General features: G+C 48.2%; 1 protein-coding gene across 1 annotated transcript; it reads left to right on the top strand.

Annotated features, from left to right (window-relative positions):
• Positions 1–769: 769 nt before the first annotated feature.
• Positions 770–18,735, top strand: Fuca1 (alpha-L-fucosidase 1). The gene is made up of 8 exons (XM_032896209.1): positions 770–1,197; positions 2,828–2,962; positions 5,187–5,324; positions 8,998–9,103; positions 12,090–12,290; positions 14,505–14,695; positions 16,362–16,461; positions 18,511–18,735. Exons 1-8 carry the CDS (start codon positions 821–823, stop codon positions 18,649–18,651), a joined length of 1,389 nt encoding a protein of 462 aa, XP_032752100.1. The 5' UTR covers positions 770–820; the 3' UTR covers positions 18,652–18,735.
• The last annotated feature ends 5,786 nt before the right edge of the window (positions 18,736–24,521 follow it).

The raw sequence follows: 24,521 nt of genomic DNA, 5'->3' as shown, positions 1-24,521 counted from the left end.
AAGGTTTTGGGGGTGTAGCTCAATCAATAGACTGCTTCGTTTGCAGTCTGCAAATCTCTTGCTTCAAAGGTCAGTACTAAATAAAACCAGAATGGCAGTGCTACCCCCAACCATAATCCCAGCATCTTGAGATAGAAGCAGGAGGGTCAGGAATGCAAAATCACTGTAGCTGTAAGTTCCAAGCCAGCCTGAGACACTTGAAACCCCCCACCACCGTATCTCAAAATAAATTTGAGTTACAATTTTAAGTTAAATTAAAATGTTTAAGTTCCTCGGAGTTCTCTAAGTTAAGTTCAACGGACAAAAGATAACCACGTCTGCCCTGAGTCTTTCAGCAGACATTTCTCTCCCTCGGCATAAAGCTCCTTTTATCTTGTTTTTACATCATTATTTCTAAATCTCTACACCACACTCCAATCTGCTAAGCTCCACCTGCCGGCTGGATGTATAGTACAGAGAAACCAAGTCACTAAAACGACCTGGTTTCAGCCTTCCCCTGAGAATTGGTGCAACAACGTGGACTTCTCCCTGTTTTTCCCACACCCTGGTTTTTTCCCCACTTGCGGGAACCCGGCAATTAAATCCTTAAGGGAGTCTACGGAATTTAAATTCAATAGATCAGAGCCAGCCAACGCCTCCTTAGGTCTTTCTCCCTTTCAATGCCAGAGGGCGCTCCAGAGCCGGCGCCTCAGACGGCCTTCTGGACCGCCATACTGACCCCGCCCCTCTCCCCTTCCAAGCCAATCGTTACTCTGAGAGGCGGGGCTACTCTCCGGTGCCTGCGCATTAAGAGGGGGGCGGTTCGGTCCCGGAAGCAGGGATGTGGGAGCTGAAAAGTGAGTGGTGGGCGGTGGGCTTCGGGCTTCTGCTGCTACTGGCAGCTTCGGCCCAGGCAGGGGGCTTGGCTCCGCACCACTACACTCCGGACTGGCCGAGCTTGGACGCGCGACCACTGCCGAGATGGTTCGACGAGGCCAAGTTCGGGCTGTTCGTGCATTGGGGGGTGTACTCGGTGCCCGCCTGGGGCAGCGAGTGGTTCTGGTGGCACTGGCAGGGCGAGCAGTCGGCGGCGTACGTGCGCTTCATGAAAGAAAACTACCCGCCCGGCTTCAGCTACGCCGACTTTGCACCGATGTTTACAGCGCGCTTCTTCCATCCGGAGGAGTGGGCAGACCTCTTCCAGGCTGCCGGGGCCAAGTGAGTGCGGGACGGGCGCGAGGCGGGACCAGGCAGGCCCACGGCCGGTGCTGCCTGACCTCGAAAGGCCCCGGACCTTCTGCATCCTGGAGAAAGGAGCACCGATGCTAAAGAAGAGGATCCAGCTTGGGATCAGTTAGAAAAAAAAAAAATAAGGCGGGAAAGCACTGGGCAGTACACCTGTGCGGAGAGAATAGAGCCAGGCTACACTCGGCGTCCCCTTTGAAAGGTCCAGAACACAGCCCAGATACCCGTCAGTGGCCCTGAGTTGTTGATCTGAGCCAGTCCCCTTAGGCTACGTACAGCGTCCGTGAAAGGTTATAAAAAGAAGCCGCCTGACTTCCTTGTGCCTCTAAAATGAGAAGGATGGGAGTTTAGGGTTGTACTCTGTTGGGGTCTCCCCTCGCTTCTCACTTCCTTGTGGTAGAACTCAGAGGAGGAAGGGGTTGTTTGGCCAGAGCCCTCCAGAGGAAGTGCATTGTGAGAGCCCTCTAAGCCAGAGAGAATTTTGGCTGACAGAGGATTTGGCCACTGGGAGAGCAGCCTCCTGCTCCTGGCTTAGTGGAGTCCTCTATTTTCTCAGTGATTCTGGCAAACTCCTGCTTTCTGATTCCTCTGACCTTGGGTTTTCTCACACTGAAGGGAAAGGCTGTGTATAGCTGGCACTTAGTATTTTGGCCATTACAGTGTGGGAGTAAAAGGCCCAAGAGAATAGGAATCTGTCTTCTAGCCCAGCTCCTCTCCAGACTTCCTGTTTTATGGACTAGGTGACCAACCCAGAGGGAGGAAGAAGCCTGGTGTCCTAGACTGCAGATCTATGATCTGGAAATGAAAGCTCTTGACCACTGCACTCAGGGTCTGCAAGCCATACCCAGAGGGAGTGGTTATTTGCTTGTTGAGTGGGAAGGATTTTTATATTTCAAAAGGAATGTTTAAAAGAGGAAAGAGATGTATTGCAGGAAGGACCGTTTGTATGAGCCTAGGATACTGTATAATTCCGAAGTCCAGGGGCCCCTGCACCAGCTAGTGATGAAATCTCATACACGTGTTATCTTTCTTTTTCTATAAAAGTAAATAATACATTGGATGAATTGACTATCTCAGCACTGGTCTTTTCAGTCCCAGGTATTTGAGTCTTTGTCGCCTTAAATGAAAGACAATTTCGAGACATTGTTTACAAAGACAAACAGTTGCTGTGACTACCCTTTGTTCTTGTCAATAGAACGGGGCAGAGGTTTGAAACAGATTCCTCAGTTGTTCCCAGAAGGGTTGAACCTAAGAGCTAAGTAGCACAGCTTTTCTCTCGCCAGCTTCCCCTCCTCTCTGGGCCTCCAGTACCTCCATCCGTTCTTGAGTCATACCTGCTTGGGGATATTATCACTGTAAAAGCATCGTGGTTGTCATAGTGACTCATCCCAGGACGTATCCTTTCATCAAGACCTGTGTTAAATTCTCAGGGGGTTGGGGATTTAGCTCAGCGATAGAGCGCTTGCCTAGCGAGCGCAAGGCCCTGGGTTTGGTCCCCAGCTCTGGAAAAAAAAGAAAAAAAAATTCTCAGGCATGCCAGGCAAGGTCACAGCTGTGGACATTGCCCGATTCCTTTGTTCTCCTTTGGTTTTGATGCCTGCAGGTATGTCGTCCTGACCGCAAAGCATCACGAAGGCTTCACAAACTGGCCAAGCGCCGTGTCTTGGAACTGGAACTCGAAGGACGTGGGGCCCCACCGTGATTTGGTCGGCGAGTTGGGAGCAGCTGTGCGGAAGAGGTACGTGTCTGTGGACAGCCAGCTACTCCACCATCTTTCCCACCCAGCCCTCCAGAGATCCACCCTCTATCCTCCTGTTTGTCTGCCGAGGTCATTTAGCCAGCAAGCAGATGGGCTCCCAGACTTAGATTTGGTGGTTTTTCACAGAACCAAAGGTGATACAGAGAAAGTTCACAGTGGGGTGGAGGACACCCATCATAGACTGTGATGGTCTATTCGTAGCCTTCAAAGGATTTCCATGGGAAAACGTGTAATACAGAGCCTTCTCCAGTATGTGATGGAAGCCAGGGAGATTGGGACCCACCTTTCTCCTCCATAGCTGCCAGCATCCAACACTGAGCTGTTCATGCCTCAGGGCAAGCTCTGATAATGGCTGACAGGACACTAAAGAAGGCAACACACAACTGATTCTCCTCCACACACCTCAGTGTTCGTCACTTAATAGGGAGTAACTAGCCAGGCTGATGTTACTTACTTGGGAGGCAAAGTAACCCAAGCCAGATAAAGTAGCCAGGCAGGAGGGTCAGTAGTTCAAGGCTGGCCTTAGGTGTAGAGTGAGTTTGAGGCTAGCCTGGGCTAAATAAGACTGAATCTTAAAAAGCTAAACAATAATAATAGAAATCAGCTTCTCTATTAGTTTCTATTATTAATTGGGTGTGGCAGAGGCGGGGGGTGGCTTTGGGTTTTGGGGCTGAGGGTCACAGGACCCTACCTCGTGTATATTAAGCAGTTGCTCATCCACTGAGTGTATTAGGTGCTTCTGTGTCAGTGACCACCATACCTGTTAAAAGCGGCTTCAGGCAGGAAAGGTTGATTTTCAGACCACCATAGTGGTGCAGCTGCATACATGTGGCCCACACACTGTGGTAGAGGTCATTCATTCACGTGACAAATGACCAGGGAGCAGCAGGAACCAGAGGATGTCCTTGAGGTGTCCCACTTCTGCCAGCATCCTTCAGAACATATGTGAGCCTAGGCGCAGACAGTACACAGCAAGCCCTGTCCCCACCACCAGTGCGTATTCAGGTTTTGAGCCCTACTGGCTATGTCTGCCTTTAAGAAAGAAGATTCCTTTCTGCTCTGCCTGTTTCTATAAATGGAGTTTGATTAGACACAGCTATGCCTAACAGACAGACTGGCCAGGACTGTCTCCCGGAACAAGCTGGGAGCTGAGACAGAGACCGCAGAGCTGGCAAAGCCCAGGGGACTACCTGGACCTCTAAGAATGCTTTTGCTGACTCCTGCTACTTGCTCTGTTCTGTGCCCCATGCTGCACTTGGCCACTAACCCTGTGACAACTGCTCATGTGACCTTAGGGCTGGATCACACCTGGACTTTGGAAGTAGCTCTTTTTGTTTGGTTTGGTCTTCTGAGACAGAACCTTGCACTGTATCCTCGAAGAGCTTGAAACGTGCTGCACCCTACCTTCTAACTTGATACAATCCTCCTGCCTCTGCCTTCCAGGTGCTAGGCTTCCAGATCTGTGGCCACACACCAACCCTTAGCAGGACACATTGGTACCTTCTCTGTCAGTGGTTAGTCCCTGAGTCACATACTGAAATGACAGCCTCCCCCACCCCCGCCACCTCAGTTCTTTCTTGCTGTGTAATTTTTTCATTACCTGCATTGTAATGTTTGCACAGCAGCATATCTTAACTGAGCCATAATAACCGCATATTTATGGAAACACCAAGTGACCTGTGTTTGGTGTATAATGTGCAATTAGCATTTCTAGATCCTTAATCATTCGACATTTGTGTTAGGAACCTTCCATCTCCTTCCTTCTAGTTCTTTAAAGAAATGTTTAATACAGATGGGGATGTAGCACGTGACTGAATGTTTGCCTAGCATAGGTGATTCCCAGCACCATAAAAAATAAGGAAGATGGTGGTGGTGCTTGCCTTTAATCTCAGCTCTTGGAAGACAGAGGCATGTGGATGTTTGGGGCCAGCCTGATCTACATAGCCAGTCCCAGGCTGACCAGGGCTACATATTGAGACCCTGTCTCAAACAAATGTGTGTGTGTTAAATAAATTATTTAAATTAAGTAAAAAAAAATCTCAGATAGCTTAGGCTGACATCATACCACTTAGTAGCCAAAGATGACCTTGAACTCCTGTCTCCCCCTCCAATGTGCTGACTCCACACCCAGCCTGATTTTTCGTGAAGCAAATTGTTTTCTCTCTGCCTAACGCCAGCTGCTGCTGTATTTTTTCTGTTCAAGGAACATACGATACGGCCTCTACCACTCGCTCTTTGAGTGGTTCCATCCACTCTACCTACTAGATAAGAAAAATGGCCTCAGGACTCAGCATTTCGTCAGTACAAAAACAATGCCAGAGCTGTACGACCTCGTGAATAGGTAAGAAGGAGGATTGCCCGGGCCTGACCACTGTAGAAGCTGCTCTACAAAAAACACATAGAGGACATCAGCGTGATAAAAGTGGAGTTTACGTCAGTGCAAAGCTTGCTTCTCTCCTGCCCTTCCCACGCCCAGAACTTCTGGGCTGTGCACGCTCACTGATGCAGCAGTCACAGGGACCTGGCTGGCTGTCCTGTGTCAAAGCCAGAGCTTCAGCACCCTCCCCACTTGCCAATGGGTCTAGTCAGGACCTTGGAGAGGTCACCATTCGCAAATCAACCAATTGCAATGTGGAGTTTGTCGCTTACTGTAGCTCAGTCCCCACCCAGCTTGAATCCACGGATAAAAATCACAGGCAAAGGCCAGGCAAAGGCGTTGCTCAACTTTGACTTGCCTTTTTGAAACAATTGCTGGGCGCTACTTATCTCCCCCCTGGAGAAGCCTGCCTTTATCAATACTCTTAGCTTAGCTCCACACCTCTCCATCTGCCCTCAACTCTAGCTGCTCAGTTACATCTAGTTACATCTAGTTACATCTAGTTAGTTACATCTAGTTACATCTAGTTAGTTACATCTAGTTACATCTAGTTACATCTAGTTACATCTAGTCCCTGCTCAACACCCACAGCCACCTGCCTGTGAGAGTGGCCACAGGCTGCTGCCCCACCTGAGATCTCACCTTGGTCACCTTTTCTCCCTCTGAATGAAGCATGGTGTCTCTCTCTCTCTCTCTCTCTCTCTCTCTCTCTCTCTCTCTCTCTCTCTCTCCCCTCTCTCTCTTTCTCTCCTCTCTCTCCCTCCTCTCTCCCCTAGTGTCTATGGGGACCTGGAAGTCCTGCCTATTCCGCCCAGCAATTGGTCCTTGGCTTCTTTTCTGACAGATCAAGAACCAATTGGGGAACAGGACCTTAGCATCAGAAAAGCTAACCTGCCTGATGTTTTCTTTTACATTGATTGATTGATTGATGATTGATTGAGGATGAATGGCATTGCATGCCACAACACACGTATTCAGGTCAAAGGACAATCTTGGGAAGTTAGTTTTCTCAGTCTGCCATGTGGACCCCAAGGATCAGGCTTGAAGGCAAGCCCTTTTACCCACTGACCCTCTCGCTGTCCGCGTCCACACTTTCCCTAGCTGCATGTGGGGGGCCACCAGAGCCTAAGAGAGCTTCTTCACCCCAACTCTCATTTTATATATTTTGTTTTTGTGGTTATGTTTGGATTTTTCTTTTGGGTTTCCAAGATAAGGTTTCTCTGTGCATCCCTGGCTGTCCTGCCAATCACTATGTAGACCAGGCTGGCCTCAAACTCAGAGCTCCACCTGCCTCTGCCTCCCAAGTGCTGGGTCGAAAACTTCTGCCACCACCATGCCTGGCAGTTTTTCTTTTTTTCTCACTTTGTAGCCCTTGTTGATGCTCCTGCTTCAGCCTCTGAAGTGTGCGGATTTCAGGCCTGAGCCACTGTTCCTGGCTGGTTGGTTGGTTCGTCGGTTGGTATATTTTTGAGACAGGTCTTCCTTTGTAACCTAGGCTGCCCGCTAATTTCAGACAGTACTCCTGTCTCCCCTGAACGATGGGATTACAGCCATGAACCACTGTCCCCAGCTTTTAGGCAGTCCACTTGCATTTGGTTCTAGCCAGATGACTATTGTAAAAGACCTGCAGGGGGATGGCCGAGTGCAGGTGTCTGGAGTTCTGAAGTCAAGTTTAGTTTTTGGGCTTTTTTCTCTTCTCTTCTCTCTCTCTCTCTCTCTCTCTCTCTCTCTCTCTCTCTCTCTCTCTTCTCTCTCTCTCTCGTTTATCTTCTTTCCTTCTTTCCTCTCTCCATAGTCTTCTTTTTTTTTTTTTTTTCTTTTTTTCGGAGCTGGGGACCGAACCCAGGGCCTTGCGCTTCCTAGGCAAGCGCTCTACCACTGAGCTAAATCCCCAACCCCGTCTTTTTTTTTTTTTTTAAGATTTATTTTTTTATTATATATAAGTACACTGTAGCTGTCTTCAGACACACCAGAAGAGGGCATCAGATCTCATTACAGTTGGCCGTGAGCCACCATGTGGATGACTGGGATTCGAACTCAGGACCTCTAGAAGAGCAGTCAGTGCCCTTAACCACTGAACCATCTCTCCAGTCCCCCTCCATAGTCTTATCTAACCTTGGCTGGCCTCACATTTATAGCAGACCTGCTGGGTCGGGATTTTCTGCACACTGGGATTATACACTATGCCAGCACCCCTGGCTTTGTTACTTTGTAAACTGTGTGGCTTAGAGCCAACTTGTTTAGCCTCTCCCTTGCTTTCTTATCTATCCCTGAACTGGGGTTCGTAATTATGGGAATTGATGAGATAATGGGCATAGAGCCCCAGGGTAGCCTCTAATTTGCAAATCTCCCAACTCAGGTTCAAATCCCCAAGTGCTAGGATTACAGGTGTGAGCCACCACTGAGCCACCTGGCCCAGGCGGTGAGCACTGCTGTTGTTTTTCCTGTCACAGTTGATTATGTCATGCTCATGCCTAGGTATGTGTATGAGCACAGATGTGCCGCAGCACACACGGAGGTCGGAGAAGTCAGTTCTCTCCTTCCATGAGGACCCTGGGGATCGAACTCAGGCCATCAGGCTTGGCAGCAGGAGCTTTACCAGCTCAGTTGAGCCTTCTGGCCTGCCCCAGCCTCTTTTCCAAAGCTTCATTATTCTTTATGTGTGGGCAGCGTGTGCCCGAGGAAGCCAGAGAGCATCAGATTCCCTGAAATAAGTTGTTGGTTGTGAGTCACCATGTTGTTGGCAGGCAAACCCAGGTCCTCTGTAAGCACTAAGCACGCTCGTTCACCCCCTGAGGTGACTGTCAAGCCCTGGGAGCAGCACCCCTAATTAGAGTTGGTTGCTTGAAGGGAGGCAATCTCTAGACATGGATCACAGCTCCTTTCTAAAAGGGGCAGCAAAGGCGGTTAGAGGGAACGTGCCTGACTACCGCGGTCATTATCATTCCTGTTGCTGCCGTTGTTGTTACTCTTACATTTTAGTTCTTTGGGATGTGTGCGCGCAGTGTCCCAGGGATTGCACTCAGGCCGTGAGACTTGGCGCCTTTTCACCAGAGCCTTTCACCAGCCCCTGAAGCTCTTGTTTTAATTAAAACAGTTACTGCAGCTGTTTGGGTGTTTGGCCTGCATGTTTGTCTGTGCTCTCCATGCATGCCTGGTGTCAACAGAGGCCAGAACGTGGCATGAGATCCCGTGGGACTGGAGTATATGTGATTGTAAGCTTCCGGTGTGGGTGTGGAAAATCAGAACTCAACTTCTCAAGCAGCCAGTGTTCTGCCAGAGCCTGAGTCATCTGCTGCTGGCTCCGCACTAGTGAGCCACCTCTCTACACCCTGTCTCTCAGGCTGTGTGTGTGTGTGTGTGTGTGTGTGTGTGTGTGTGTGTGTGTGTCAGAAAAAAAATGATTTCTTATCACTTTAGTTTCTACATTGTAATTTTTATGGTCATTTCCAATCAAGAGACTTTTCTTTCTGACAGGCTAGGAATGGAGCCCAAGACCTCACTGGGATAAGCAAGTGTTCTCCCACAGAGCCAGACTCCCAGTTCTAATTTTTAAATATGTGGGGCAAACACCTGTCCATAGACTGGACTAGATACAGACTCCAATGGCAAACTGTTCTGGTCACGTGTCTTCCAGGTACAAGCCTGACCTAATCTGGTCTGATGGGGAGTGGGAGTGTCCCGATACGTACTGGAACTCCACGGAGTTCCTTGCTTGGCTCTACAATGAAAGCCCGGTCAAGGTAGGTGGTTATTTAACTCACCAATTATTGGCGTTGATAAGAGTGTATGAATGAGCGTGCAGATACTTACCTGTACTCTCGGCTATCAGAAGGCAGCTGTGGCAGGAGAAATGCACAGCAATTGAGCCTTTGCTCTCCAAGAACTGGGGTTATTACAGGTGTGTGGCACTGATCCTAGCTCTGTACCCAAGGTTTAAAGGGTACTTAGCTAACTGAACCTTCCCCATAACTAGCTAGTACAACTAGCTGGTACATAGGCTGCCGTTTTACACCTTGTGTTGTGGAAACTTTATTGAATGACAGATGTCTTAATCTTTATGATAGGAAATGTCAAAGATTTTGCATGTTCTTGATTTATAGATTTTTTTTTTTTTTTGGTTCTTTTTTTCGGAGCTGGGGACCGAACCCAGGGCCTTGCGCTTCCTAGGCAAGCGCTCTACCACTGAGCTAAATCCCCAACCCCGATTTATAGATTTTAAAGAAAGATCTAAGTACGAAGCAGCTTGGCCCAGGTCGTGGTGGTGACACCTTTAATCCCAGCATCTGGGAGGCAGAGGCAGGCAGGTCTCTATGAATTCCAGGCCAGCCTGGTCTACAGAGTAAGTTCCAGGACAGCCAGGGCCACAGAGAAATTCTCCTTCCAAAAAAACAAAGAAAGAAAGAGAGAGAGAAAAAGAGAAAGAAAGGAAGAAAGAAAGAAAGAGAGAAATGGAAAGGAAAGAATGGAAAAGAGAAGAGCTTGGTAGTTGGAGGAGTAGCCTGGTGGGAGGACAGGTGCTTAGCATGCACGGGCCGGGGTGTAGTAAGAAGTCCAACACTGAGCTTGGGTGAAGATGCTCTGCTGGATTCCTCTCTGCTCAGTCGTATTGGGTAGTTATTACTAAACTCAGAAAATGGGAAGGAGAAGAGAGAGACCCCTGAATGCTGGTTAGAGGCAGTTCTCATGCTGGAGACTTCACTCGGGGAGAGCATGCTAACAGCAGTCCAAGCCTTGCTTCTAGGGATTTACAGAGTCTCTGGGGACCCCCAGATATGCAGTTCATCCCCAGGTCAGCAACACTGACAAAACGCCATGGCCTAAATCGTCCACATCTATCTCTGCTTAGTGTTTGAGGAGAAACACTCTGTTATTCACCATGGCACCCCTGTCCCTACCTCAGTTATATACTATTATGAGTGAGCAGTTGACAGCCCATCCAGACTTGAGATGGGCCAAGTATGGTGGTGCACGCCTTTAATCCTAGCACTCAGGAGACAGGCAGGTGGATTTCTGTGAGTTCGAGGTCAGCCTGGTCTACCCAGTGTGTTCCCTGGCTGGCCATGGATGCATAGTCAGACTCTTATCTTCAAAAACAAATAAAGAAGCCAAGCATGATGGCGCACACCTTTCATCCCAGCACTCAGGAAGCAGAGGCTGGTGATCTCTGTGAGTTCAAGCCCAGCCTGGTCTACAGAGTGAGTTCCAGGACAGCCAGGGCTACACAGAGAAACCCTGTCTTGACAAACCAGACTTAGGAAGGTGATACTTCTATGCCTCTGAGGTAGGTGCCCTTCCCTGGGCTGTGCCTTCATGGAGCGGGTTGTACACTGCATCGGATGACAACCCCCGTTAAGGAGAATCTCAAAACAGATGAGCAAGGGAGGCCATGTTGGGGAAGGAAGCAAATGTCAATCACAGCTGACACTGGGGAGAGGGCTCAGTGGTTAAAGCAGGAGACTCACAGGAGCAGCAGGCTCTTGAGTTCCCTACCCAGCACGCTCACTCGTGGTGGATCACAACCACCCGAAACTACAGTACCAGGGCAGCTGACACCCTCTTCTGGCCGGGGGTACTGCACACATGTGCATCAACATACATGCAGGCAAAACACCCATACTCGCTTTTTTTTTTTTTCTTAAAGATTTATTGACTTTATATATATGTGAGTATACTGTCCCTGTCTTCAGACACATCAAAAGAGGGTGTCAGATCCCATTACAGATGGTTGTGAGCCACCACGTGGTTGCTGGGATTTGAACTCAGGACCTCTGGAAGAGCAGTCGGTGTTCTTAACCACTGAGCCATCTCTCCAACCCCCATACTCACTTTTAAATTGTTTATTATATGTGTGTGTATGTATGCCTGTATGTATGTATGTATGTATGTATGTATGTATACCTGTATGTATGAATGCTTTGTGTAAGTTTGTGTGTAATGTGTAAAGCCCATAGAAGCCAGAAAGTGGCACCAGATCTCCAAGAAAAGCATCAAGCACTCTTAACTGTTGAGCCATCTCTCCTGTCCCACGCCTGCCTTTTTGACAAATGAGTGCTAGAGCCCTCCTGCTTACACAGAAAGCGCCTTACCCACTCAGCCGCCATTCCTGGGCCCCACAGGCAGTCTGTGGGGCTCTCCCTATATGCACACTTACTCCATGCATCCCTCTGCTAGGTCCCTGGGCTCAGGCCCTGCTGACATTAGGGGCTGGATGCTGCTTTGACTTTTGGCGGTGATCGTGAGTTTTTTGGTTATTGTATGTTTCCTTTTTTATTTTATGTGCATTGGAATTTGCAGGCATTAATTATATATGTGTGAGGGTGTGAATTACAGACAGGTGTTTTTGTTTTTGTTTTTGTTTTGAACTGTCATGTGAGTGCTGGGAATTGAACCTGGGTCCTCTGGTAAAGAGCAGCAGCTATGAGCTCTTAGCCACTGGATCTCTCTAGCCCTGGATACTGCTTTGTAAAAGGCACTGTCTTCAATACTGTAGGACATTTCTCAGCATCTCTGGTCTCTCCCACTAGATAGCAGCACCACCCTCATGGGGACAGCCAAAAATGTGTAGAGTCCCACATGTGCCCTTTAGAGCAAGACAGCAGCAGGGGATAAACACTAGTGGAGTCCTGGTATTCTTCCTTGCAAACAGAATGTTGCCAGGTGGATCTCCATTTCATGAAGGAGCCAGGCGGTGCTGTGCCAATGACCCCAGTCTCCTTTCTCCTTTAGGATCAGGTGGTAGTGAATGACCGGTGGGGTCAGAACTGCTCCTGTCGTCACGGAGGGTACTACAACTGTGAAGACAAATACAGACCACACAGCCTGCCAGACCACAAGTGGGAGATGTGCACCAGCGTGGACAAGGCGTCCTGGGGCTATCGGAGAGACATGAGCATGTCTACCATCGTCGACGAAAATGAAATCATTGAGGTAAGAGCACTCTGCCTTAGCCATTTGCTTGTCCCAAAGCTGTCCTCTAACCCGGAGTCCAGTTGCTAGAGCCTGCTCGGGCCCTAGTACGTGGAGACTGTCTTAGTTAGGGTTTTATTGAGGGGCAACAGAGATCATGACCAAGGCAACTCTTACAAGGACAACATGTAATTTGGGGCTGGCTTACAGTTTCAGAGGTTCAGTCCGTCTGGGCAGGCATGGGGCGGGAGGAGCATCTGTTCTGAAGGCAAACAGGAGAAGACTGGCTCTCACGTAGTTAGGAGGAGGGTCTCATTGCCCACCTCAACAGTGACACACTTCTTCCAACAAGGCCACACCTCCCAAAAGTACCACTCCCTGGGCCAAGTGTATTCAAACCACCTCAGAGAGGAACCTCTCCTAAGGACATTGTCACTATTACTGAGGAAGGGGTCGGAATTTTAAAACCTTAAACTACATCTGCTTATCTGCTTATTTGGGGTGGGGGCAAGCGTGTGCCACATTGTACATGTAGAGTTCAAAGGACAGCTTGAGAGTCACTTCTCTCCTTCCAGCCTGGGCGTCCCAAGGATCAAACTTAGGTCAAGCTTGGTGTTGAGGGACTTCATCTTCTGAAGTCATTGCCTTCACCATCTTCTCAGCCTCAGGGAAAGTGTTATCTTACAGAGATGTTCTTCCAGAACTTTCCTTCTTCTTCTTTGTGGGAAAGAGGTGTGTGTGTGTGTGTGTGTGTGTGTGTGTGTGTGTGCGTACATGTAATATGCATGTGCTAGTGTTTGTTTTGATGTGTGTATGCAAGTGTGTTTGTGACATCCAGTGTAACCTCATTCCTCAGTTTCCATCTATTTAGGGGACAAGGTCTCTGACTAGCCTGGGACTGGCCACTCAGCTAGGCTCTGCTCCCAGTACACTGCAGTGAACCTTCTGTTTCTGCTCCCCACAACAGACATTATAGGCATGCACCACGACACTGAGAGTTTTTGGCCATTGTTGATTTTGGTGTCTTTTTTTTTTTTTTTTTGGTTCTTTTTTTTGGAGCTGGGGACCGAACCCATGGTGTCTTGTTTTGAACATGAATTCTGAGCTCAGGTTTTCTTGCTCACAAGGCACGCACTCTCTGGGCCATTGCTGTCCCCGCCCCTTCCCAGGAGTATTTCTGTTCATTGGCCTAGGAGTGCTTTCTTGCAACTATAGTGGGTAATTCAGTTGGCAGGACAGCTCCTGAGCGCTGTGGGGCTGAAGGGGGCTCAGGCACCAGATGATGTGCCGTGCGTAGCTGCAGCTACGTAAGATCAAGAGTGGGAAGACGGCTGAGAAGAGACGTCAGAAATCAATGGAGAGGTTCCTTAGGTGTCCTTTAATGGGCTCTCACCTTTGAATTTCTCTAAATGTAAAATTAGTCCTGGGCTGCCTTGAGGGACAGTTGTTAGAGGTCACAGCAAATACCTCCCCTCCAGAATGGCTTCAGGATGTCTCTTTATGGTAGTTCTTTGTTGAGACTGGGTCTCCATGGATGTCCCACGCGTGACCTCTCGCCGGCAAGAAACACGCGGGGACATAGAAATCCTTGCTGTGACCAAACTTTTATTTTAATCTTAAGGAGAAGCCTCGGCGCGCCAACATGGTGCGCTTATATACACCCTAGCGCGGCGCATCCACACCTGATTGGTTGTTTACCCATGATCTCATAAGGCACGCCCCGGAGTGGGCAAAGACCTGGCACGAAGGCACTCTTGCACATGCGCACACAGATAACTTCCTGAAAGGGAGTCGGCTGGCGCGGCGAAGGCTAGCGCCATCTTGTAATGGCGGAGGCTATCCTGGCCTTCCACGTGGGGTGCAGTGGAAGCCAGCGCCATCTAGTGGTGGCGAATGTTATTGTGGCCCTCTACACATGGAGTCCCTGCTGGCCTCAAACTTGGTAGCCAAGGCCAGCCTTGAACTCCTGGTCATCTTGCCTTTTCCCACCTCAGGTGCTGGAACTATGGGCCAGCTTTCCTTGCATCAGTTTTGCCGGGGGTGAATTTGATCTGCACTTACACGGCTTAGGGAGCCACTGCTGGGGCGCCCTGCTCTAAAGTGTACTTCACCCCCCAGTGTCCCCTTGTGGTGCTAAGCATTGAAGCCAGGACTGTTCTCTCCTAATATTCCTGAGTCTGCGTGTTCTGGACACAATAGTTGTGCCTCAGCGTTGATCGTTTCCGCCTTCTTTAGGAATTGGTTCAGACAATAAGTCTGGGAGGCAACTATCTTCTCAACATTGGACCGAATAAAGACGGCGTGATCGTGCCCATCTTCCAGGAAAGGCTCCTTGCTGTTGGCAAGTGGCTGCAGATCAACGGGGAGGCCATCTATGCCTCCAAACCATGGAGGGTGCAGTCTGAAAAGAACAAGACAGTTGTGTGGTGAGCCCTGCCTTCCCCTGTGCTCGAGAATGATTGGTGATAGCCATATGTCAGTTCTGAGTGACAGTAAAGCCAGAGTAAAAGAATTATTAACTGTTGGATGGATGATGGATGGATGGATGGATGGATGGATGGATGGATGATGGATGGATGGATGGATGGATAAGATAGACTGATTATAGATAGGTGGCAAAATATCAAACTGAGTACTTAAAACCCCCATCACTTGGAGAAGCTCCTAAGGCCGGTGATCCTGACAGAGGGTCCTGGGCAGAGCAGAGTGAGGCTTCTCCCTAAATGAGCAACACCGTGAATGATGTCATCACTCTGAGGCTCACAAACTCCAGCAGCTGGGGCAGCTGGGGCCATCAGCCGGATTCCAAATGTGCCTTACTCCATGGCTGAGCTGCCCATGGCTGAACCTTGGCTTCCTGTTCCCCCTGCATGTGCTTTTATATAAGGGATAGACGATGAGAGACCTAGATGTTCTCAAAGACTCGGGGCTTTGCTTTTGGTCTGTTCTTCTGTTTTCCTTGCTGACACAGGCTTAGGGGGCAGCTTAGCCCCCTGACAAGAGGCCTCAGGACACTTTGAGACAAAAATGCTTGGGTCCAAAACAAGGTGGACGTACCCCACTTCCAGAGCCAGCTTTTTTTTTTTTTTTAAAGATTTATTTTATGTTATGCGTACCCTGTAGATCCCCTCAGACACACCAGAAGACGGCGTCAGATCCCATTGCAAATGGTTGTGAGCCATCATGTGGTTGCTGGGAACTGAACTCAAGACCTCTGGGAGAGCAGTCAGAACCACCCTGTGCAGAGCTCCATCCTAAATTTTCCCAAAAAGGGGTTGGGGATTTAGCTCAGTGGTAGAGCGCTTGCCTACCAAGCGCAAGGCCCTGGGTTCGGTCCCCAGCTCCGAAAAAAAAAAAGAAGAAAAAAAAATTTTCCCAAAAAGTTCTAAAAGATCCTGAAGTTCGTACACGGACTTCTAGATCGAATTATTTCACCAGGGAATGTGTCACCTCTGTACTAATAAGTAGGACGTGGTAAGTAAAAGCTCTGTGTTGTTGTCACTGTGAGTCATGGGTTTCTCCATGCTGCATAGGCTGTCCCCACCTCCTGGGGGACAAGCCATCCCCCTGCCTCAGCCTTCTTAGTAGCCAGGATTATATATGAGCATCACCCATACCCAGCAGAAGTTTTGTTTTGTTTGTTTGTCTGTTTTTGAGACACCCTGTAACTGTGTAGACCAGGCTGGACCTGAACTTACAGATGTGTGCCTGCATCTGCTTCCTGAGTGGTGCTGGGACCACCTTTAATGGCTACCATCACCACTGAGCTATCTTTCTTTTCTTTCTCTCTCTCTTTTTTTTTTTTTTTTTTTTTTTTTTTTTGGGGGTGGGGGGATTGCGAGAACAAAAGGTTTTTGAGGCAGCAGGAAAAGCTCAAGGGTTAATTGTAATTTTTCAACAAACCTTAACAACCCAGTGAGGGGACAATAGAAGACTCCAAAGAATTTCCTAGTCCCTTTCCTTCCTGAACACCTTACTGGCACTCCCTAGTAGTCATGACAGATCTTTAATGAGAGAGCTTTCTAAAGCGGATGTGCGGGTCTACTAGGGAACCATGGGACTCAGCCTTGGGCGTGATGTCTTTGCTCGCAGGTACACCACTAAAGACTCGGCTGTTTATGCCACTTTTCTGCACTGGCCAGAAGATGGAGTGGTAAACCTCCAATCTCCCAAAATGACATCGGCCACAAAGGTAAGGACCCTCTGTCAGTCCCCGCTGCCACAGACCTGCCCAGGCCTTCACAGGTACTACAGCAGGATACACCATTGCACAAAGGCCAAAGACTGATGAGCTCTGGTCCCGTAACTCTCTTATTCTTCTGGGGCCCAGAAGCTGATGGCTCTGAGAACTAAACTCTGTCTTGCTATTTTGTGGCTAAAAGCCACTGGCTTCCCATAATTAGCTCCTGCTGTTTGCAGCATGCAGAAAGGATACTCCCTCCCTCTGGGTGGAGCAAAAAAAGCTCAACAGCCTTTATTTCTGTCCTCAGCATAAATACTGTCTCTAAAAACCACGTCATACAACCAGCGGGCAGAACTGTTACAGCGGGGGTAGTGATTACGTGATTCTCTAAATACTTTTACATTCCAACACGCTCATAGCAAGGTTAAGGCAGTAATCCATGTCATAAATCGGTAAGACTTGAGGTATAACAGCAGAATTGTCCACACGTCTTCCCAGGAAGGCTAGTATCTCAGGAAACACTATCTGTTACGTTCATTATGAGTTTAAAGTTTGATGTCACAAGTTAGCAGTTTTGTCAAGAGCTAAATCATTGGCCTCGGGTCTTATTACTTTGAAGCTTTGTACAGATAAACTAGTCAATCTTTTCTGTCCTTGCACCTACAATAAGTTGTCTATGCCCAGTTTATGACCTTTACTTACCAGATAATGGGTTCACAGTTATCCTAGAAGAAATGTTTGCCTTAAATTTGTTCCACGCCTGCTTTTTCCTTCTAGCACAATTAGCTCATGACATGAAGATTACAGAGCTCTAACTGCAGCTTTTATTCTACAGAGGACTTGAAATTACTTACATCAATTTAGAAAACCTATAAAATCATTATCAGGAATGATGGAATCATTAATTTATCTACACAGCATTACTATATAAAAGCATCTTCATGTTAACCTGCCCGATACGATAGGAATCATTAGACTATGCGATGGCGACAGGAAAGGCAGATCAGCAGTGAGAAGCAATCCTGGGAAGAAGTCTCTTAGGACCCTGCATCCCAGAGCCCACCCACTGCAGGCCATGCCAAATGATGAGCTCTCTCAGAAAACATTCTTGCTTGCCTTTAACCTTTCCTGGATGGCTTCTGACATGACGCCCTCCTAAGCTTAGCATGTTCCGGTTTTGTTCTTCATTTTTCTAGTGCTGGGGATAGACCCCAGTGCTGGGGATAGACCCCAGTGCTGGGGATAGACCCCAGTGCTGGGGATAGACCCCAGGGTCTAGGCATGCTCAGGCAAACATTCCACCACTGAACTACATCCCAGCCATTGTTTGAAGTTCTCTTTCCGTAGCTCAGGCTAACCTCAGCCTGTGGCCTCTTGTGTGTTGCATTAAGTATCTAATCTCAATGTCAAAACACACACAACTTTCATATTTATGATAAGCCTTTAATGCACTAGAGCTGGGCAGATATTAACCCTCCATGCTGTTTTGTCTACTTCTCTATCAATAACCCAAAGAAATGCCTTGTTCCATCTGGGCTGCTCTTAACTCCGATTGGCCAGCCCTCATGGCCGTGCTTTTATGACTCCTCTCTCCACCTTGTGGTCCTGCCTTAGACCCCAAGCCCGGGAACCAAAATTCCACCTACCTCTCCTCCTCTGCCCAGTTATAAACTGTCGGCATCTTCGTTTAACCAATCATTTTAAATGAAGGAGCAAGGTCTGGGAGCATTACTTTGTGTTTGTGCAGATGCTCTCGTCCCTGGGGGACCAGGCCTCGGGGACCAGTGTTCACCACACAGCGACAGACCAGACCTCCAGGCTCCTGTCTCCTCCCTCTGTGCTAAGATGGCAGGCTGTCCCCCCACGCCTGGCTAGATGTGTCTCTTATGAAAACGTGGTGGCAGGTGTTTGCTTCTTCCTTCCCAGGCTCCTTAACATGTAGTCCCACCAGCCAGTCCTCACTGCTCTGTCCCAGCACAGTTGTCCCCCGTCATATTTGGGGCACGGTCTGCTCATCGGTGAATAATGGGGTGCTCCTGTCCGCTTTGCCTTCTGCAGATAACGATGCTAGGAATGGAAGGAGAACTGCACTGGACCCAGGACCCACTGGAAGGCGTCCTCATCACTCTGCCCCTGTTGCCACCAGGCACTTTCCCAGTGGAGTCTGCCTGGACTCTAAAGCTGACGAAAGTGAACTGATCGCAGGAGCTCAAGGATAGAGGGCCCAGTGTGCTGCTGTCTCTTAAGGATTATTGTGAATAAAGTAGCCTCCTTTCCACCCAGTGCTCCATCTTCCAGCCCATTCTGATGGATGGGGGCCCAGTACACTGCCGCGTAAGGAGTGGATGGAGATGGGGGAGCCCTCGCTAGCTAGCGTTCCTGGTGGGCAGAAAGGCCTGGGCAGCACAGAGTCACCCATTCCTTCCCTGGGATGAAGTGTCCCTCTGCTCTCTGATGACCCCTCTGATAATGACCTGTGGGAGCAGGTCAGACTCAAACACCCCCCACCGCCCACCCCGTGTCTTACTGGTTGTTACTAGTCCAGAAGAGGCTAAGCGATCCCTCCGGGTGTGCCAGGCCGGCCAGCTCAGCTTGTCGGAAGTTTGCAAAGCAAGCTGAAGGCTGTGACACAGCCTTTCCTCAGAGATCCCGATGGGAGAGTGCGGTTCCGCCCTGCCTTTAAAACAAGATGGAGGGTTGGGGATTTAGCTCAGTGGTAGGCTTGCCTAGGAAGCGCAAGGCCCTGGGTTGGTCCCAGCTCGAAAAAAGAACCAAAAAAAAAAAAAAAAAAAAAAAAAAACCAAGATGGAAGGAAATATGTATGTCAGACTATTTCTACCAAAAGCACGTGATAGGTTTCTTTCCCTAACTTTGGTTACAGCTTTACACTCATTTTCTGGTTTTCTTTTTTTTTTTTTTTTTTTTTCCCGGAGCTGGGGACCGAACACAGGGCCTTGTGCTTGCTAGGCAAGTGCTCTACCTCTAAGCTAAATCCCCAACCCCATTTTCTGGTTTTCTTGTTTTTTGTTTTGTTTTCTTTTTTTTTTCTTTCTTTTTTTTTTTTTTTCCCGGAGCTGGGGACAGAACCCAGCACCCTCCTACCTCTAGATTGGTTCCCAACCTTCCTAATGCTGCAGCCCTTTCATACAGTCCCTCATGGTGTGGTGACTCCCCCAACCATAAAATCACTTCATCTCATAACTAACTTTACTACAGTTGTGAATCATAATGTGAAGATCTGTGTTTTCCAATGGTCTTCGACGACCCCTGTGAAAAAGTCAATCAACCAGCAAAGGGGCTCGACCCACAGATTGAGAACCCATGTTCCAAACACTCTGTGAGAACCACTGCTCTAGGTAGTCATTGTCCCTCTGTGTCATAATGTGTCCTGTTCTAGGTCTCATGTCACTGGGGTCAAACAGCATGAGCTCCTTGTGTTTGTCTAACACTCAGCAGGTTCATTTACCTTGCGACACATCCCAGTACCGTCCTCTTTATGGCTGAACAGTGTTCATGGACATAACATGTATCATTTGATGGACATTTGAATTGCTCTCAGACATGTCCACTTCATAGTCCAGGGGGACCACATATGTCCCGGGGTAGTTATGAAGGTGGCCTAACAGGAATCATAAGCCCAAGCATAAAGACATCATATTGGTTCCTTGTCGCCCTGATAAAAACCATGACAAATGTAACTTGAAGGAGAAACATATAGCATGAGGTCATTGTTCAAAAGGAAAAGATCGTGGCCTCATTTGAGAAAATAAGAGTCACAAAGCAACTGTTTAAAAGATTAGGGTGGAAAAAAAAAAAGAACTCAGTAAAAAAGGGGTTGGGGATTTAGCTCAGTGGTAGAGTGCTTGCCTAGGAAGTGCAAGGCCCTGGGTTTGGTCCCCAGCACCGAAAAAAAAAAAAAAAAAAAAAAAAAAAAGAACCAAAAAAAAAAAAAAAAAAAAGATTAGGGTGAGGGGACTGGAGAGATGGCTCAGAGGTTAGGAGCACTGACTGCTCTTCCAGAGGTCCTGAGTTCAAATCCCAGCAACCACATGGTGGCTCACAATCATCTGTAATGAGATCTGATGCCCTCTTCTGATGTGTCTGAAGATATGGACAGGGTATTCACATACATAAAGTATATAAATAAATCTTTTAAAAAAAAAAGATTAGGGCGAGAGACGAGAGTATATCGACGACATGCTCGGTGTGCTGGCTGGCTCTGTGTCAATTGACAATTTGGCAAGAGAGCCTCAATTGAGAAAGTGCCCCACTAGACTGGTCGTTAGGCAAGCCTGTGGAGCATTTTCTTAGTGGTCGGTGTGAGGGACCAGCCAGCCATGATGAGTAGTGTCACCCCGGGTGGGTGACCCTAGGATGGGTAAGGAAGCGAGCTGAGCCAAGCAGTGATGGCACTCGTGAGCCAGAGACGGGTAGATCTCTGAGTTCAAGGCCAGCCAGGGCTACACAGAGAAACTGTGTCTTGAAAAAACAAACAATAAGGAAGAGGAGGAGAAAAGAAAGAAGAAAGAAAGGAAGCTGAATATTGTTGTAAAAATATATATATATAAAAAAAAAAGCTGTCTTTCACCTGCTCTAGGTCCGGCACCGCAGTGCCCCAAGATATCTACTAGATATCTTTTTTTTTTTTCTTTTTCTTTTTTTTTTTTTTTTCCGGAGCTGGGGACTAAACCCAGGGCCTTGCGTTTGCTAGGCAAGCGCTCTACCACTGAGCTAAATCCCCAACCCCTCTACTAGATATCCTAATTCTCAGTCAGCAAAGCATCTCACCCACTCTGCTCCATCCCATATCACACTGCCGAAGGCCTCTCTCTGAGACTGGCAGCAATCTCTCTACCTATCTAGTTCCCAAGGCAGGTTTCCATGACAGAAACACACATCCCAACTCTGTGGTGGCCCGGACCAGCCACCCCACATTCCATTACACTTAAATCTACACAGGAAAGAACACACAACACAATAACCTTTGGCCCTATTGATAAGATATAATTGCCCACCTAAACATACAAAGCCCAATACACATCCATCCCTTAAGAATATTAATAACCACCTGTAAATACACAGAGCGGAATCTTTTTTTTTTTTTTATCTTTTTTTTCGGAGCTGGGGACCGAACCCAAGGCCTTGTGCTTGCTAGGCAAGCGCTCTACCACTGAGCTAAATCCCCAACCCCTCACAGAGTGGAATCTTAATGTCACCTGCCATGTTGTCTACCGGCTACTCTCTCCCAGTCTTCTCTCCTCTTTCCGTTCCAGTCTCGTCTGGGCCGCCACGGAATTGGAATGTGTGCTTCTGGCAAGATTTCCGGCAGATATCTTGGGGCACTGCGGTGACAGACCTCATGGGGGGTAAAAGCTTTTTGTTTTTTATATTTTTACAACAATAGCTGAGTGTCCCTCTGGGAATAAATAAGCAGTGATTCTCCATGGCCTCTGACTTGAGTTCCTACCCTGACATCCCTCCATGAGAACTACAACCGAGAACTGGAATAAGCCCTTTCTCCCTGAGTTACCTTGTCACAGTGTTTTGTTTTGTTCTCTTGTTGTTAGACTGGTCATTTGTTTTTTAACCTAAGAAAGGAAGGAGGACAGGAAGAGAGAGAGAGAGAGAGAGAGAGAGAGAGAGAGAGAGAGAGAGAGAGAGAGAGAGAGAGAGAATCATTATTTGTTTAGTTGCCTTTTTGAGGCAGGATCTCATTCCATAGCTTAGGTCTTTGTGTAGCCCAGGCTGGCCTCAAACTCTTGGATCTTCCTGCCTCAGCTTCACAAGTGATGTGGTTTGGAGGCGCAGGAACGAATTCATTTTCTCTGCTAATTAAAGAATTAAAAGGCAGAAGAGAAGTGTTACCAGGGATCTTCGGAAGTCCCAGTGGAGCCTCATATGATACTGGGAAAGTCAAGGGCCCCTTCTTGGGGTTCTCAGTTTCATTAATAAAAAAAAATTTGGGCTGGAGAGATGGCTCAGTGGTTAAGAGCACTGACTGCTCTCCCAGAGGTCCTGAGTTCAATTCCCAGCAACCACGTGGTGGCTCACAACCATCTGTAATGAGATCTGATGTCCTCCTCTGGTGTGTGTGAAGACAGCTACAGTGTACTCACATACATTAAATAAATAATATTAAAAAAAATTTAAGAACAAGCACAAACAGGGGTTGGGGATTTAACTCAGTGGTAGAGCGCTTGCCTAGCAACCGCAAGGCCCTGGGTTCGGTCCCCAGCTCTGAAAAAAAAAGAAAAGAAAAAAAAAAAACAAAAAACAAGCACAAACAGAATTCCAGGGACAAAGAACTGACTCAAACTGAAACTCAGAGCAATAGAGTAGTTTGAAAGGAGAAACCCAGGGCGGGTGAGCTGTACAGGAAGGAAGGAGGAGGATGGAGAGGAGCACATAGCACCCTCCGAGAGATAAAGCTAGGAGGTCACCTGCCTGGAGGCAGCCACATGTTGGAGACCCGAGCCCAAGAAAAAAGAACAAGGAAACCTGAACTGTTCATTTGGGAGCCTTACTGCAGCTTAGGCTGTGAACCAGCATCTGAGAGCAAAGAAATGGTTCTGCCAAAAAAAAGAGGAGGAAGAAGAGTCTGTGGGAGCCGACTACACCTCCTGACTGACTCGGGGGCTTAGACGAGATCCAGTGGAGCTTCATGATGGCTTATAAGGTCAGTGGGGACTGCATTAGGAGGTGGGAACTCTGGGAAGGAAAACTACATCTTCTTAGGTAAACCTCCCAGGAGTCCCCTAGCCAGACAGATGCTGTAGCTAAACCCTTAAGGGAGGAGGCAAGGGCCTGACTCCACCTAGAGGTGACTGCTTTCTTTCTTCTTCTTCTTCTTTTTTTTTTTTTTTCTTTTTTTTAGGAGCTGGGGACCAAACCCAGGGCCTCGAGCTTGCTAGGCAAGCGCTCTACCGCTGAGCTAAATCCCCAACCCCCTTTCATCTTCTTTTTTAAGATTTATTTTATGTGCCTTACACTGTAGCTATCTTCGGACACACCAGAAGAGGGCATCAGATCCCATTCCAGATGGTTGTGAGCCACCATGTGGTTGCTGGGATTTGAACTCAGGACCTCTGGAAGAGCAGCCGGTGCTCTTAACCACTGAGCCATGTCTCAAGCTTTCTTATGTGGCTGCTTTCTTACAGTGGGATTGCAGGTGCAGGCCGCCATCCCAGGTCCCTTAGCTTCCTTTCCAATGTAGTTAGGTTTTGTTATGGTGGCTTTTCAATATCATTTCAGTCCTAAGAATGCCTTAAGCTCCAGTGTGTGTGTGTGTGTGTGCCTGCAGGCCCAGGCAGGCCAGGAATCACGTGGAAGTGAGGACAGGGCTCAGGTGTTAAACGGTGGCCTCAGACTTGTGCACCAAGTGCCTTACCCACTGAGCCATCTCACTGACCTCGTTCTATTTTTGAGCCTTTTTTTTTTTTTTTTTTTTTTTTTTGGTGACAGGGTCTTTCTTTGTAGCCCTGGATGCCCTGGAACTCACAGAGACCCACCAGATCTGTGATTCTGCCTCCAGAGTGCTGGGATTAAAGATATGTGCCACCAAATCCAGCTCCAATTAAAACAAAAACAAAAGAGTCTCGTGTAGTTCAGGCTGTCCTCTAACTCACCAGGTAGCTGAGGCTGGCCTCGAACCCCTAATCTTCCTGCATTTATCTCCAAAGTGCTGATATTGCATGCTTACACTATGAGCAGGGGGCTTATAAAGGGGAAAAGCACCAATTTGGTATGTCTCACTGATGTAGCCGTGATGGCTGTTAGCAAGCATGACAGGATATGAACCTTCAGGAAGAATAGGTGGTGGCGGTGCACACTTTTACCCCAGCATTTGGAAGGCAGAGGCAGAGGCAGGTGAATCTCTGAGTTTGAGGCCAGCCTGGTCTACAGAGTGAGTTTCAGGACAGCCAGGTCTACACAGAGAAACTCTGTCTTGAAAAACCAACCCCACCCCACCCCCCCAAAAAAAAGAAAGAAAGAGGGGTTGGGGATTTAGCTCAGTGGTAGAGCCCTTACCAAGGAAGCGCAAGGCCCTGGGTTCGGTCCCCAAACCCGAA

This window comes from Rattus rattus, chromosome 1, assembly GCF_011064425.1.
Source record: "Rattus rattus isolate New Zealand chromosome 1, Rrattus_CSIRO_v1, whole genome shotgun sequence".
NCBI classification, from domain to species: Eukaryota; Metazoa; Chordata; class Mammalia; order Rodentia; family Muridae; genus Rattus; species Rattus rattus.
Note: the sequence above shows the minus strand (reverse complement) of the source record. Positions and strands in the feature narration are given on the sequence as shown.

Bases quoted from the DNA above. Each gene is read 5' to 3' on its own strand.
- Fuca1 (XM_032896209.1), top strand. From the start codon at position 821: ATGTGGGAGCTGAAAAGTGAGTGGTGGGCGGTGGGCTTCGGGCTTCTG. The intron at 2,963-5,186 runs GTACGTGTCTGT...TTTCTGTTCAAG, and splicing joins GGAGCAGCTGTGCGGAAGAG to GAACATACGATACGGCCTCT. The intron at 5,325-8,997 runs GTAAGAAGGAGG...CGTGTCTTCCAG, and splicing joins CTGTACGACCTCGTGAATAG to GTACAAGCCTGACCTAATCT.